The following is a 15,222-nucleotide window of genomic DNA, read 5'->3' on the forward strand; positions in this document are numbered from 1 at the left end:
TGTACAGCCTCTATTTTAACTGGGCAGCTCTCCAATCACTACTGCACATACTGTGCTTCCCCCTGCTGGAAATACTCTGCTCAAAATTCTCCGCTTACTAAAAATCTACCATTAGGCGAAGTTTCAGCTCAAGCCCTCCTCCTCTATAGCAAGCTTTCTCACTCCTCCAATGCATGACGTCCGCTGCTTGTCATCAGGCCCTCTTGTCCACAGGCATCCACTGATGGGCTCAGGGACTATATACCATAGGTAAAGTTCACTCTGCACCTTGAGAAAGAGTCTAGAGCTTTCCTCACATTGTCAGAAAAGATTTATGAACCCTCCACCCCAAAAACACAAACCATAACAAAACCACACAGATCTCAATGCTTTCCAATTTTTCCGTGTATACTTGGGAAAAGAACTTCACTCACTTTTCTCTCCAACTAGTTCTTAAGCTCCTTGAAAGTTAGGGGCAAATCCTAATCCTAGTTCTGAAAGACAACATACAGCAGAAAGCTAAATATACAAGATATCCAATAACAAACTTGCTTCAGTTATCCTCTCAAACTAAGAGATCAGTAAAAACAAAACAAAACAAAAAAAACCACTAGGATTTGATTTCTGAGTCTCAGTTAGTAATACTGCCCATGTTTTACATGAGCTCATTCACTTCTGGGTCTTTAAAAATCTAATCTTTTGATACTCCATAAATCCAAATGAATTACTCATCCCTCAGACCGGGCAACTGAAGCCCATTTACTTGTGTTTCTGGGGTCAGGATGAAATACTATCTGTGAGAAATGCTAAGCTACTAGGAACACTGTGTTAATATCCCAACCTCATTGGAAGGGAAAGAAAGGAGGGAATTATATTCCTAACAAGACTGAAATCTCCATTATCCATGCCTTCAAAATATTTTAATACACATTTCACTTCTAGTAAGTTACCAGAGCAGCTTTCCTGGTAGCTCAGTTGGTAAAGAATCCACCTGCAATGCAGGAGACCACAGTTCCGATTCCTGGGTCAGGAAGATCCAATGGAGAAGAGATAGGCTACCCGCTCCAGTACTCTTGGGCTTCCCTGGTGGCTCAGCTGATAAAGAATATGCCTGCAACGCAGGAGACCTGGGTTCGATCCCTGGGTTGGGAAGATCCCCTGGAGAAGGGAAAGGCTACCCAACTCCAGTATTCTGGAGTTACCAGAATGGCCTAATTCCCAATGCCTTCCCAAGTTCATTTTGACCTAAAATTGTCTCAAAATAGCAGCAAATGTTGACTTCAGTCATCTTACCTTTTTTTTAAACAACTTTTTTCCCTTACGTTTTTTACTTTACAGTCAAAATCCTATATATAAACGGTAACAAGATTCGAAGATGAAGTTTTTCTGCTGGTCTCAGGTTATTAAACTTGTACCCATTTAAAATAGTTATCAGTAAAGGATTTTCACATTCATTCAACACTTATTGACTGCCCACTATTGAATGAAGTAAATAATAGTAGTTATGTGCCACAGACATATAAGTTCAACAGACTTTGGTTCAAACACCAGCTTACCACTTACCAGCCTGTGTGACCTTTGGGAAAGATATCTAATCTCATCAGGCCTGCAAAGCTGAGATGACATCTACTTCCCAGAGTTGCTGTTAAGGCTTAAGTGAGATGCTGCTGGCAACATACTTAAGAGTACTACACAGTACACAGCAAAGCGTCAAGCAATGACATCAAACATCCTCCCTGTGTCAAATACTATGCTGTGCAAGAAAATCCAAAGACAGGACATTTCCATTCCAATTAGGGAGACAGACATACATAAGCATGGCCTTTAAATTATTCACATTGTTCATTATTAATGAAAAGCAGAGAACACAAATGCAATCCAGTTCTTAAGGTTACCTTTTTCCTTCGCATCAGGAAATGTTGCGTTATCATTAGTGTCGTAGGAAAATGAGATGCTGTCGACTAAGTAAGTAGATGTAGATGATGCCTCTTTTGTAAAATTCACAATCCAGGAAAAACCGGACCCAAACTGCACTGCTATTTTAGGACCATTTTGGTCATCCCCACAAACGCTTCCATTGTAGGTTGCAGCACCAAAGTCTGAAATGGTTACAGTTTTCTAAAAGAAAAAGACATCTGGGGCTTAGTCCCAAACACGCAGCAATGAGAACAAGCATTTCCACCGTAAGTGCCACTATGAAGTTGACATCACACCCCACTAGCCATCCTGTCCCGTCTATGCTGACGGGTTTCCGATTCTTTAACTACATACCAGTCCTTCTGGACAAATTCACATATGTCTAAAAACAAAAGGAAAACCAGTCTGAAGTTCAGCTATTGACTTAAAAAAAAATATATCAGGCTGTAAGCAGGCAGGATCTCAACCAAAAGAAATAAGGCAAAAAGGATTGAGAGGATAAACCCACCTCCACCCAAAGGAGATTTTAATAGCGAGCTATTTAAAAAAGCTTTGATGTTAGTTCATGTTAAAAAATTATAGAAGTAGTTAGAACTGAAACACCATAGTCTTCAGATCACTGTCCCTTAATCAACTCCAAAAAGCCTCCAAAGAACTGATGAATTAAAATATTCATTCCTAAATAAAAAAATTCACTCCAAAACTTAATACAATATGTTCAAATGTACATGCTAAATAGCTTCACAAAATGTACATGGTGTTAGTTAACATGAAATTAAATTTGTATAAATGAATGCAAAGGATTAAAAAAAGAGAATACAATTAAATTCCTACTATAAAACCCAAAGAAAAATAAAAGCACTTACATTATGCTTGTCTGTGGTCTCATAGCGTATTGTGAAATTCATCTGCCATTTTGCATAAAGGCAAGTGGCTTTTGATGAATCTGTCAAATTAAGTTCCAATGCATAAGACGAGACAGTGCCTAGATTAAAAACAATAAGATTTTTAAGTTGGACTACAAAAACATATATAAAATTAAGCTCTATTCACCCCTAAAGTTCAACCTAATAATCATTTCCACACTCTGTGCCTTGCTAGTTTTAGGCAATTATTACTTATTAAGACTTTTGTTTTTTTTTTTAGGTAAATGAGGTGACGGGGAAATGTGGAAGTGGTGTTTTCTCAAACCAGCTGGTGCAACCTTCTCTATAAAAATAATGATAGCTCTGATTTCTGCGATCTTGGTGCTTTAAATCCTGTCAAACTACATGACCTATGACACTGAGAAGTCTTGGCAAACCCTTTTATTCTGATGTAAAAATGTGGGCCAGGTCTAAGCATGTGTATCACGTGATCAAAGGAAGCGTATTGCAAAGGTCGTTAGATCCACAAGCAAAAAGTTAATTTTTATAAACACAACGTTCATCATTTCAGTTTCATTTTAAAACCCAATCGATTAGAAAGCCTAATCCATCTTTTGATGTGGACTCAAAGTCCCTTCCTCCATTCTCAACCTGCTACCTGTTTTTTTAGCAGAGAAACCTTTCAGGGACAGAAAAGCTTTGGGGATTTTCAGCTACCTTGACTCTGATCTTCTACAGTAGGTTAAATGGGGGACATCACCTATTACATTGAAGAGCCCAAGGACTCAAAACACGATATGCCAGAAAACACACCAGCAGCATAAACGATGGACCACCATCTAGGGATTTTCTTCACTGTCTCACCAAGGGGTGCACTGTTTCCTGTTGAGACAGCTGTACAGCCTTGAATGATACCCAAGCATGCCAGCGTCCCCTACAAGCGGGGACACGCTCTAGACTATAGAGAATCAAGTCCCGAAAGGAATACCAAGAAGGCGTGCCTCAGCAACAGCTTTCAAGCTGTACACAAAGCCCGCGTCATGCTCTGGAGACCAAGCTGCCTCGCCAAGCCTGAATCTGATATGTCTAAGCTCGTGGTCACTGACAATGCCTAAATGTACTGGCTACTGGCTCCAAAAGACCTGTGAGGCCTAAGTAGGTTTTACAGCCATTCTTTTCTCAGAACAATCTGGAATGGAGCTACCATCACTGATCCAAGGCTACCCTGCAATGGTGTTGAGAACTGCAGCTCCGAATTCTGATCAGCTGGAACACATTCTCTTGGTCTGTTTAAAGTCCCCCGTTTTAACATATTCTCCCTGTATTCAAAGTATTCAAGACTTCCCTCGGGGTGCAGTGGCTAAGAATCTGCCCGCCAGTGCAGGGGACAGGGGTTTGATCCCTGGTCTGGAAAGATCCCACATGCTGCGGGACCACTAAGCCCGTGTGCCACAGTTACTGAAGCCTGCGAGCCCTAGGAACGGTGCTCTGCAACCAGAGATGCCACCACAATGAGAAGCCCGAGCAACTGGAGAGTAGCCCCCACTCATTGCAAAGCCCACACAAAGCACAAAAGACCCAGCACAGCCAAAAATACAATTAAAAAAAAATTCTTTGTTGATTCTGAATAAACTCATTAAAAAAAAAAAACCAAAACATTCAAACCCATCAGAAACAACCAAAAAAGCCTGCCATGTGTTAATCATTTTCTTTCCAAAGATATTAGAGTAGCAAACAAAACCGTGTGAAAAAGCACTCAGTATCAAAGGATCAGTATCAAGGGTGGAGGACTCGGCTCTCTGAAACAGAAGGCAAAGGCAGTTGTCTGTATTTGCCACTACATCAACATCAAAACGACAGAGGATGAGATGGTTGGATGGCATCACTGACTTGATGGACGTCAGTCCATCTGTACGTCCATCGAGTCAGAGCAAGCTCCAGGAGTTGGTGATGGATTTTTTTTTTTTTTTTTTTGGTGATGGATGTTTTGGATCTGTCGAGTTTGAGGTGACAGGCATTGAGTAAAAGTGGCCCCTGGGCAGCTGGGGGTAGAAGAAGACCTCTGAAAGCACAGTTCTCCCAGGGAGCTGGGTTGTGAAGTCAGAGGACAGAATGTGCTGGGCCCTTGGGTAGGTGGGTAGGCTATTTTGATGTTAGTTTTGATGTCAGTTGCTCAGTTGTGTCCGACTCTTTGCAACCCCATGGACTGCAGCACACCAGGCTTCCCTGTCCATCACCAAACTCATTCCCCCCTTCTCAGCCTCACTGCCTTGAAAGGAAAGGCAGCACCCTGTACAGTCACTCAGGCTCAAAATATTTTGGGAACTGGCTCCTCCTTCATTCTCTTTGTTGAGTCTTGATTTTTTTTCCTTCCAATTCCCTCTGAAATCCAATCTCTGCCTTTAATTTCTACTCCAACTCCACCAACACACCCCTAACTTACTACAGATGCCTCCTAGCAGCCCCTAGAGGTGTTGTCAGATGAATGGTCCTTAAATATCTCTTCCTCTCAGGATACTGTCTTGTTCCAAACCTTTTACGGGCTCCAAAATACCCATCCTAGAATTTAATTCCTCTGCCTGACTTTCAAAGTAACCTTTAATCTTGTCCCACCCTATTCCTTCAACTTCTTTCAAGGCCATGTTCCCAGAACACACCCTTCAATCCGGCTGAACTTGTTCCACTGGACCCATTCGCTGCGCTCTAGTCAACCTCTGTCCCAGGCTTCTACCATTCCTAATATCTGAAATAGACTTGTTTACCTGGGAGGGGATTTCACTATTTCTGGCTGTCCCAAAATCTATAACACCCCCGCCCTTTTTTTGAAAACAATTTCTGGCCGATACCACCCCCCCCCGCCCCGCCCACTGTAACAGCTGAAAATGTGGCAGGGGCCAGCCAGCAGGGCAAGTTGCTGCTTAATGCTTGGCGGCGGCAGTGCAGCTCAGTGGCATGAGTTTGAACACTAAACTTGGCTTAAATTCTGAGTAATCCACTGTACCTTTCTTCCAACGTGAGATTTTTTTTTCATGTGTGATGTGTAACATACATACAGAAAAGTGTATAAAGCATACATACAGAAGGGATTTCAAGTGCATAAAGTATGCAGCTTGAAGCATTTTCACAAACTGAACCCACTTGTGTCAGGACGCAAAACATTCTAAGTGCTCCCTCGAAAGTTCCCTCACTTCCCCCTTCCAGTTACCAATTCCCTTCCAAGGGCAGCCAACAACCTGACTTCTAACAAACAGCACAGTTTACTTTTGCCTGTTGTTCAACCTGATGTAAATGAAATCATTCACTATGCTCTCTTTTGTATCTGGCTTCTTTCATGCAACACTATGTCTTTTGAGATTCACCCATGGTGTTGAGCGTAATCGTGGTTTGTCATTTCTAATTCTGTATCTACATACAGCCTTCCTGCATTAGGTCAGTACTCCACTGCATGTCTATGCTACTGCTTGTGGACATTGGCAAGAGTTTCCAGTTTGGTTCTATTACAAATGGATGCATCAGTGAACACAGGTGTGTGTTGTGTGTCTATGGGGTATATGTTTAGGAATGAAACTGCAGGGTCTAAGGGTATGCACATGTCCCAATATCCTTTTAAGAAATTCCATTTCTGCTTAAAAATTGATGAGATTTAATTTCTGTTGTTTACAATAAAGAACCCAGGCTGATAGGCTGTCCATTTTTCAGCCACCATTCTCTCCTTAAAGATTTCCTGACTGTAACAGCCCTCAAGGGGCAGTCATAGTGCATATTGCCACACTTCCATATATTTTATACTACCCTGAATTATTCAGTTAGTTTATGCCTGTAAATCCTGTCTCCTCTATTACTGTAAGCTCCAAAACAACAGTTTTCAACTGTAACTTTGCAACAAACTGATATGCCAGGGTAAATTATAATATACAGCAAATAAATTGTTAGCTAATAAAAAGTACCAAAGACCGTGAATGAATGATATACACGAATAGATTCAAGATTCGCTTTTGATAAGGTCTCTGCTACTCATTTGAATTCTAATATTCTCCCTTAGGCAGATGATCTTATCTATGCACAGCCCCTAGGAGTGTGTCTTTTTTATGAATGTCATCCATCACAGGTGTCAGGGAAGGGGAGACTATATCTATTACTTTCCTCTATCTCCCACCATCCTTAGTAGTGCTGAATATATTAGATTGTCAATAAATACTGATTGATTATATCCAGGTGAAAATACGATGCAATCAGGACCTGGAACACAGCTTAATCTAATTACAGGAAGTCTAAGCCTTCACCTCTTCCAAATCATGAACCCAACCCATCAGTCTTCTGGATACTCCCCTCAACCCCTATGTCGGTTTTTCGCAATACATTTTGACATGGATTCAAGCTAGGAATAATGCTTTTCCCAGAAGTTTATAGTTGAAACATTTACATTTTGGTTAAAAAAAATCTTCAGCAAGCCACTTGCATCCTATCGAAGTGTCTGATTTTAGACTGCTAAGTCGCTTCAGTCGCGTCCAACTCTGTGTGACCCCATAGACGGCAGCCCACCAGGCTGCCCCATCTCTGGGACTCTCCAGGCAAGAACACTGGAGTGGGTTGCCATTTCCTTCTCCAATGCATTAAAGTGAAGTCGTTCAGTCATATCTGACTCTTAGCGACCCCATGGACTGCAGCCTACCAGGCTCCTCTGTCCATGGGATTTTCCAGGCAAGAGTACTGGAGTGGGGTGCCATTGCCTTCTCCAGATTTTAGACTAGCCAACCATTTTTGTCTAAAAGGCCTTATGACATTAAAAAACACAGCTGAATATATCCTAGAGTGTGTAATTATAGACCTGAGTTTACTCTCCAAAGGGGCTGGGGGTGGGGAGGCAAAATCAACTTTCCCAAATGCAAATATCCTCTTGTTTCCAAAGAAATCATTTATAGGTTCTTTTAGGACTCTGGTCTCTAAGCATGACACACAGCAAAAAGTGGCTAGGTTTTCCTAAGTCTTTTCGATCCAAAGTGTGATTGAAAAATATACATTTGTAAACAATATGGGGGTGGGGTGGGAACACCATAATAGTGGTAAAACAAAACCAATAAAAAACAATTATCTAAGAGGCAATAGTATAATGAGACAATTAAAGAGACCCATCACTGGAGCTGAAGAGCTAGAATTCAAATCAGGCAATCCAATTTAAACACTGGTTGTGAGATTCTGGGCAAGTTAACCTTGCTAAGAATTGTACAGTGTATTTCTCTAACACATTCTTCGAAAGCACGAGAGCCCTTCAGAGCTAAGAGACCTCTGCCATGCAAGTTAAGAGATTCCAACAAAAGTTTGTTTTTCCCTTTTAAGAAACACAGCACCTAAAGGGATCCCTTCCCAAATTTTCAGTATGTCTACTTTCATTGTATTAAGTGATGGACTCTTGTCCTCAAACTCTGATATCAATTCAGAATGAGGTTGAGCAAAGGATCTTAAAAACAAAAACACGAAAAAAAAAATCAGGACATAGGCATACAGCATCTATTTACACTTTGTTTTCAACTCATAGGTTTGTTAAGTCAACCAAGTCAAATCAACTGTTCCTCAATTGCTAATGTAAGTACAATTACCACGTGGTAGTTCCTGATACTCTGGATTCTGGTAAATCTCTTAAAATTAAAAAAAAAATTAATAGATTTCAAGCTATGAAATATTTTTTTAAGGTCAGAGAGTGGGTAAGGAAATAAAAGATTTCCATTCAACTAATGGAAAGTGCTTATTGCTGAGTGGTGTTGGGCAGACCTCCAGAATTCTTTTTCAGTGCACAGCAGGATACCAACAAGTACTTATAAAGTACACTTTTGGAGCTGACGGGATCTCTGATCACTTTAATCTGAAATTATGATCGAAATGCTTTCATCACTACAGGAGGAAGAGCAGTCTTCTTGCACCAAGGATCACTGAATTCAGCTATAATGCTGTGAAATAATCCTTCATCACAAATTCCACTCAAGGATATAGTGGAAGAAAGCTGCACTCACGGGAAATATGTGAATATCTATAAATCCTATCAGATGTGATAACCAATGACCAATAGACGAATAATAAGCCTGTCCTTTCGAGTATCTTTATTAAAACTAGAATAATTTCAGGAAAATGGTGAAACCAAAGTTATCAGTGGTAAGGCTACAGAAAAATCTCAGTGCTTACTTTCTCATTTTTCAATCACCTCCAAGAGAGAGAAACTGGTTCTTTGTGAAAACCTTATTTATTCTCCTCATCTAGGATGTTCTGGTTCCCCAGGTGAACCTTCACTACCGCTTAGGTTTATGCGAAAGGATATAGGTAAGATGGGGCTTCCCTGGTGGCCTAGCGGTAAAGAATCCTGCCAACGCAGGAGACGCGTTCAGTCCCTGGGTTGGAAAGATACCCTGGAGCTGGAGAGAAATAGCAACCCACTCCAGCATTCTTATCTGGAAATCCCCCGGGACAGAGGAGCCTGGCAGGCTACAATCCATGGGTCGAAAAAAGAGACACAACTTTGCGAGTGAACAACAGGTAAGATACCAGCATTATTATATGGGATTATATTTTAATCAGTTGGTTTATAGTTATTTGTACAGCTTAGCACTGATCTTAAAGTTCTTGCAAAGCCCAATGTAAGGTTTACAGAAGAAAAAGGTAACCAACTTAATCTAGTTCACCGATGTCTCCCCAGCACTCACCAACAAAGACCTTCAACAAAAGCCTACTGAGTTAACCCCTTGCCCCCAGGCCCTGTGCCAGGGAGGCAATGGGAAGTTAGCAGTACAGCAGACAGTCTCCACTCAGAGACTAAATCCACAGAGACTTCCCTAGTACTGGGGGGGGGTGCTGGGGGGAGGGGGAATAAAAGGGTGGAAAACAGGCTAGCCTAATAACCTAGGCATTTGGACAAGACAAGACTGACTCCTATTCCTCCAAATAAGTCACTTGGGCTGGCCTCCTTCAAGTCTCTGCTCAAATGTCACCCAACAACAAAGGCCTCTGACCACAAATGTCAAAGAGGGTTAACCCCACCACTCCCTTCCTACCGGCTGCTGCTCGCTCTTCTTCCTCACATCCTGCCTCATTGCCTTTACCTGCTTATTGCAGTCTGTAACTCTATTCTTGACCTGAGGGGCTGTCTTCTCCCACTAAGAGGTAAGCTCCCTGAGAGCAGGAACCTGACCGTCTTCTCCATTGCTCTATCAACCCCTTTTGCCTAGTGGCTTCCATCAACAACTGTGGGAAGGAGAAACTCCTCTACTAGTGAAATACACACTTGGGAAATTTCTATCAGGTTTTTCCCCACCCAGAATAGCCTCCACCCTATAAAAACCAGAAGTCAGACTAGTTATGGGAATCAGTAACCACGGAACTCTGAAATCTATAATGTCACAGGGGAAACATAAGCAACGATGCTAGGAAAAGTTTTTCATCCACTACTCTCTAACGCCTCTAGGTAGCTTTTCTTCAGACGTTCTCTAGGCAGGTCAATTCATTCCAATAAATACTAGTATAATTTAATCTTTGTGAAAAAGGCCAATACACAGGCTCTGAGAATTCCTTTCTATACTTACTCTAAGGCAGCTATTTTTAAAGAGCTACCTGGTAGAGCTGGGAGAGAGTTATAAAGTTACCAAGTGAAACCAGTGCACTACCAGTTGATGAGGTCATAAATCCAGGAACAAATCCTCCTCCCTGGGACCCTCTGCAGTGCTCAGAACAGTGTGAATTTCACAGCAGATACTTTATTGACTTTCCAAAAAACTATTATTGGTATCCACTTTGATATATAAAGGTAAGGTGCAAAATCCACCAAGAAACTGAAGAATTGCTAAATTCTTAAACACACGCAGGAGTTTGAAAATCTTCCAAGAGGATGTTAGTCCCAAACAATAAATGGCAAACTAGCAGATGAGCTGATGCTTTTTTTTAATGTGCTTCTTTTCTCCTGTTTATTTTCTGCAATGAGCAAGTACTGCTTTTGTAAAAAGAACACACAAAAAAGCTTTCATTAAAAGGAAAAAAAATGACAAGCAAGCCAACAAGACAATGAATTTTTCCCCCTTTCTCTGAACAATAAAAGTGTTGTTTGTGCTGATCCAATTGGCAGAGAACTACTGATTACCAGATGCCTTGGTCAGATGTGTTCTAGTCACTGATAAGGTGCTTCTCACTGTAAACAATCCTCTCATAGGGTCATTTGGCCTCCCTAAGTGCTTCACAGGGGAGTCAAGGCTGCACATTACATTTGAGCAAAGCTCCGTGGCCCCTTTCAAAAGGGCTAGAGGCTTTCCTGCACTAAATGCACAGCTAGATTCCCTTCTGGCATCAGGGCCCCTTTACTCTCTTATCCACTGAGGACCTCAAAGGGCTTTGTTTATGTGACTTATATCCATTGTTACTTGCTGTACTAGAAATTAAAACTAAAAAAAAGGACTAAAACACGTCAGACCCATGAGAGTGGTGATGTCATCACACATTCTATAGCTTCTGGAAAACTCCACCGTACTGAGGAGAGGGTGAGTGTGAAAAAGACAAATATCTTAATTTCAGTCTGGAAATAGTTTTCGTCTGACAGGAACTTCCCCCCACCCCACCCCCAAAGATCCTTAAGAATCACTAGTCGATCCAGACCCCTTCCAACGCCACAGCTTTGGAGCCAGACTCCTCATCCTCTGGCACTCCTGACTTTCTGAGATGGGTCATTCCTTATTGGGCGGGGGGGGGGAGGGGGGGGGTGTCCTGTCCTGTGCCTTGTGGGATGTTTAGACGCACCACTGCCCTCTTCCCACTAGATGCCAAAAGCAATCTCCAGTGATAACAACCCAAAATGTCTCCAGACATTGCTAAATGCCTCTTGGGTGAGAATCCACCATTCCACGTGTTGACTTTATTCTTCTACTGAAATGTGAATTACAAACTGTGTGCCTCTCACTGCCCTTCCCCAGCCCCTAATGTATCTATTTCTTCTCTATTCCCATCTGAGTCTGCCCCTTCTGGTCTTTTATTAGGTCACAAACGGCAAGAATCAGGTAGCAACAAGCTCAGAATTTATCAGGACAGGAAGAAAATTCTGGTCAAAGTTCACCTTTCAGGTATTTAAAGGCCTCGGGGACCTAAAGCGTTCGGGCCGGGGGGTGGGGGTGGGGCACGGGGCGCTCACAGCGCCAGCAGCCAGCCAGCCATTCTTAGGACCTAGTAAAAACCCGATCCTTAGAAAATGACCGGCCCTCCTCCTCCTCCTCGGAAAACCAGGCGGTAACAGGCCAGTTGTGTGAGAGAGAAGAAAAGGAGCTTCTGAACGTAAAGTGGCAGTACACAAGACTCAGATACACCACCCGCAAAACCTCAATATCTGGGGACCTTTTTTTAATCAGTCTAGCTGGAAGGAAGTAATAAAACTGGTTTTAAAAAAATAAACAACTATGTCCTCAGCACCTCCAAGTCAGATATTCACTCCCCACCGAAGTTGGTATACACCCCTTTTAGTCTCCAGAGATTGGGTACATCGAAGTTTTCTCGTCTGGAAATTGCCCCAGCCACCGTAGCTCCCCCTTCCCCATCAACACTCCAAGTACCAAACCCCAATTTCTCTCTCTAGAACCACCCCTCCTCCACAGCGTTAAACTCCTGCCCCACCAAGCCTCTTATTGCCCCTCAGAATCTCCCCCTATCTGTCCCCCACCCCCCCTTAACCCAAGCTTCTCCACGCAGGCAGTCCCCTTCCCTCCTCAGTTTCCTCTCCCGCCCCACAGGTTCCCACCATCTTCAAAACTCTTCCTTGATCCTAGGACCAGGACTCTAATTGTCCGTGCCACCCCAGAGTCCGCACGTACCGCCCTCCCACGCTCACCTCTCCTTAGCATCGCCCCCAAGTTACTCTTTCCACCCCCAGTGCTCCACTCCTCACTCTTCCCTACCTACTCCCTCGGCGTCCACCCCCACCCCTTGCTCTTTTTTTATTCTCATGGGCCCGTGTCCCTCGCCATCCCTCAGTCGGGCCTTCGCTAGGTCACTGCTCATCACCTCGGGCCAAGCGCCAACGCCCAGTGTCTGTCATTCAGCCTCTCAACCCCCTCCCCTCCGGACCAGTCTTTCAGGTTACTGCCTCTGAACTGGGAGCCCCGGGCCCAGGATCAGGGACTAAGCAGAAGGGCCCGACAACTCACCCAGGACGAGGCAGAAGAGAAGGAACCCACAGCCCGGAACCGGGGCGAGGCGGAAGCACACCATGATCCCGGAGAGCAGGCGGCGGCGACAAGAGCAGCGACAGCAGGGAAAAGGCTCGCTGAAACCTGATAGGAGCGCTGATGACCACCGACCACAACGCTGCAAAAGCCAGGACTCGGCGCTTTCAGCGCGGGTCATAAGACCAGGGGCGGGGCTCTTTCTTGCCTTCAGCCAATCTGCGCGCTTGAAAGAGGCCCTAGGGGTGGTGATGCTTGGGCCCAGTGGGCGGGGTGACCACGCCCTGGCTTTTTGGTTCACAGTCATTTTTATGCTCCTAAGAGATGCGCGCGGACGGCCCTTTCTGAGGTTTTTAAGGAGAGACGAACTTTTTTTGGGGGTGTAGATAGTATAGATTATTTCAATTCTGACTCTTTGAGAATACTTTTGCTGGAGTAAAAATCGTTGCTAGGTATTGCAACGTCATACCTACAGAAATAAAACAGGATTATTCTCCAAACACCGTTGCCCATGCAGTTCATGTCATTAAAAGGACAAGGGAACTAGAGGGTGATATGGAGTCAGTGAACACCAGAGCAGGCCTTGAAGTTCACCTAGTTACAACACCCTGTTTTTCAGATGGGGAAACTGAACTCAGAAAGAGGAAGAATCTTATTTAAATATAGAAAGGCAATGAGGAAGAAATAGAAGGACAAGGGAAGAAAGGATCATCCATATTCCGAGTACACAGAAAGAGACACCATCCAACAAGCTGTTTTTCCTCTACCTATACACATGTAAATATTCTTTAGTTAGAATTCACCCTAAACACATTATTTAGTATAGTTGACAACTGAACAGATGAAACCCAAACTCTTCAACAAATGAAAGCATTCAAAAACTATAAAGATCTCAAATTGGGACAAAGCGTTGATTCTCAAATGTTAGTTTCCAAAAGTGTCATGTGGGGATTTTTAATAACATGTAGAATCCTCACCTCATTCCCCAGAGATTCTGAAACAGTAGGTCTGTGGCACTCCTAGGAATCAGTTCTTTTAACAAGAACTCCAAGTGATTCTGATTCCTATGGTTCCCAGACTACATTTCAAGTACCAGAAAATACAGCTTCAAAATCATCTAGTCCCAGGAGATCTTAATCTGGTTCCAATGGATGAACTAGGGGTGGGGGATAGGTGTCTGTGAATCCCCAAAAATTACAGGCAAGATTTACATATGTGTATTTTTCTGAGGAAGTTGGTAGTTTTTACAATTTCTTAAGTAGGACCTATGACTTCTCACCCTAACACCCACTCTTGCTCCAATATTAAGATCTATTCCCCCACTGTCCTTCGCTTGAATGTGATTAATTCCTGAAAGTGAGAACACTGAATGTGTTGTGTCATGAGTGAAACTAACTGCCCCATCAATAAGGCTAGGAAGCAGCTCTGTCCTGGAGAACCGGCAGCTGAGTCGAGCGCTCAGAAGTGCGCCCCCCCCCCATTATTTTTATTTTTTTATTTTGGCTGTGCTGCATGGCATGCAGGCATGCAGAATCTTAATTCCCCGACCAGGTATCGAACCCGTGAGCCCTGCAGTGGAAGCACAGAATCTTAACCCCTGGACCTCCAGGGAAGCACACTGCCCCCCACCCCGCCCTGCTCAATCCTTAATGAAGGGACTCTGTCCCTTCTCCCTCAACTATAAACTGCCTAAATTTCATGTTCAGTGAAATGCTAAGAAGAGATAAAAGAGCATAGTGGAAAGAACACTGGGTGGACATTCAGAAGAGTTGGGCATGAGATACCTCTGACTGACACCATGACCTTCACATCATCTCTTTGAGCTTCTACATCCATAAACTAGAAACGTGTGACTAGAGCTGTTTCTCAGCACCGGCTGCACTCTGGGATCACTTATAGGGCTTAAAACCTAGAGATGACCCTTGGTCCCACCTCTTGAGATTCTCTGATTCAGTAGATAAGGCCTGGGGCCTGGGCATTGTATTTTTCTTAGAACTCCCAAAGACTATTAATGGGCCAGAGATGAACTGAAGGTAATCCCAGCTTTACAAGTCTACGATTCTATGAAAGTAAATGCTCATTTGTATAAAATATAAGAAAACAAAGGGTCCCATTGAGGCAAGAATTCCGTTTAACCAATTGTACTGAACTTCTTGCAGATGTCAATCAAATGAAAAAAATGGAACAGAGAGAGATATCAGTGGCCTTACAAGCTAAATCCTCCCCCCCCACCCGCCCCCATCACCACCATTCCCGCAAAACAAACGCTGGTTTCTTGA

General features: G+C 43.2%; 1 protein-coding gene across 2 annotated transcripts in view; it reads right to left on the reverse strand.

The window, feature by feature from the left end:
• LAMP2 (lysosomal associated membrane protein 2) overlaps positions 1-13,145 on the reverse strand; it is a 35,507-nt gene extending 22,362 nt beyond the window's left edge. For both annotated transcript variants that reach the window (XM_005700339.3, XM_005700340.3), the window contains exons 1-3: positions 12,926-13,145; positions 2,763-2,881; positions 1,875-2,097 (exon numbers count right to left, since the gene is read on the reverse strand). In XM_005700339.3, the coding sequence (XP_005700396.1) occupies positions 1,875-2,097; positions 2,763-2,881; positions 12,926-13,124 (541 nt within the window). In that variant the 5' untranslated portion in view covers positions 13,125-13,145. The remainder of the gene's footprint in view (positions 1-1,874; positions 2,098-2,762; positions 2,882-12,925) is intronic.
• Between the last annotated feature and the right edge of the window lie 2,077 nt (positions 13,146-15,222).

The sequence above is a fragment of the Capra hircus genome (genome assembly GCF_001704415.2).
Source record: "Capra hircus breed San Clemente chromosome X unlocalized genomic scaffold, ASM170441v1, whole genome shotgun sequence".
Taxonomy (NCBI): domain Eukaryota; kingdom Metazoa; phylum Chordata; class Mammalia; order Artiodactyla; family Bovidae; genus Capra; species Capra hircus.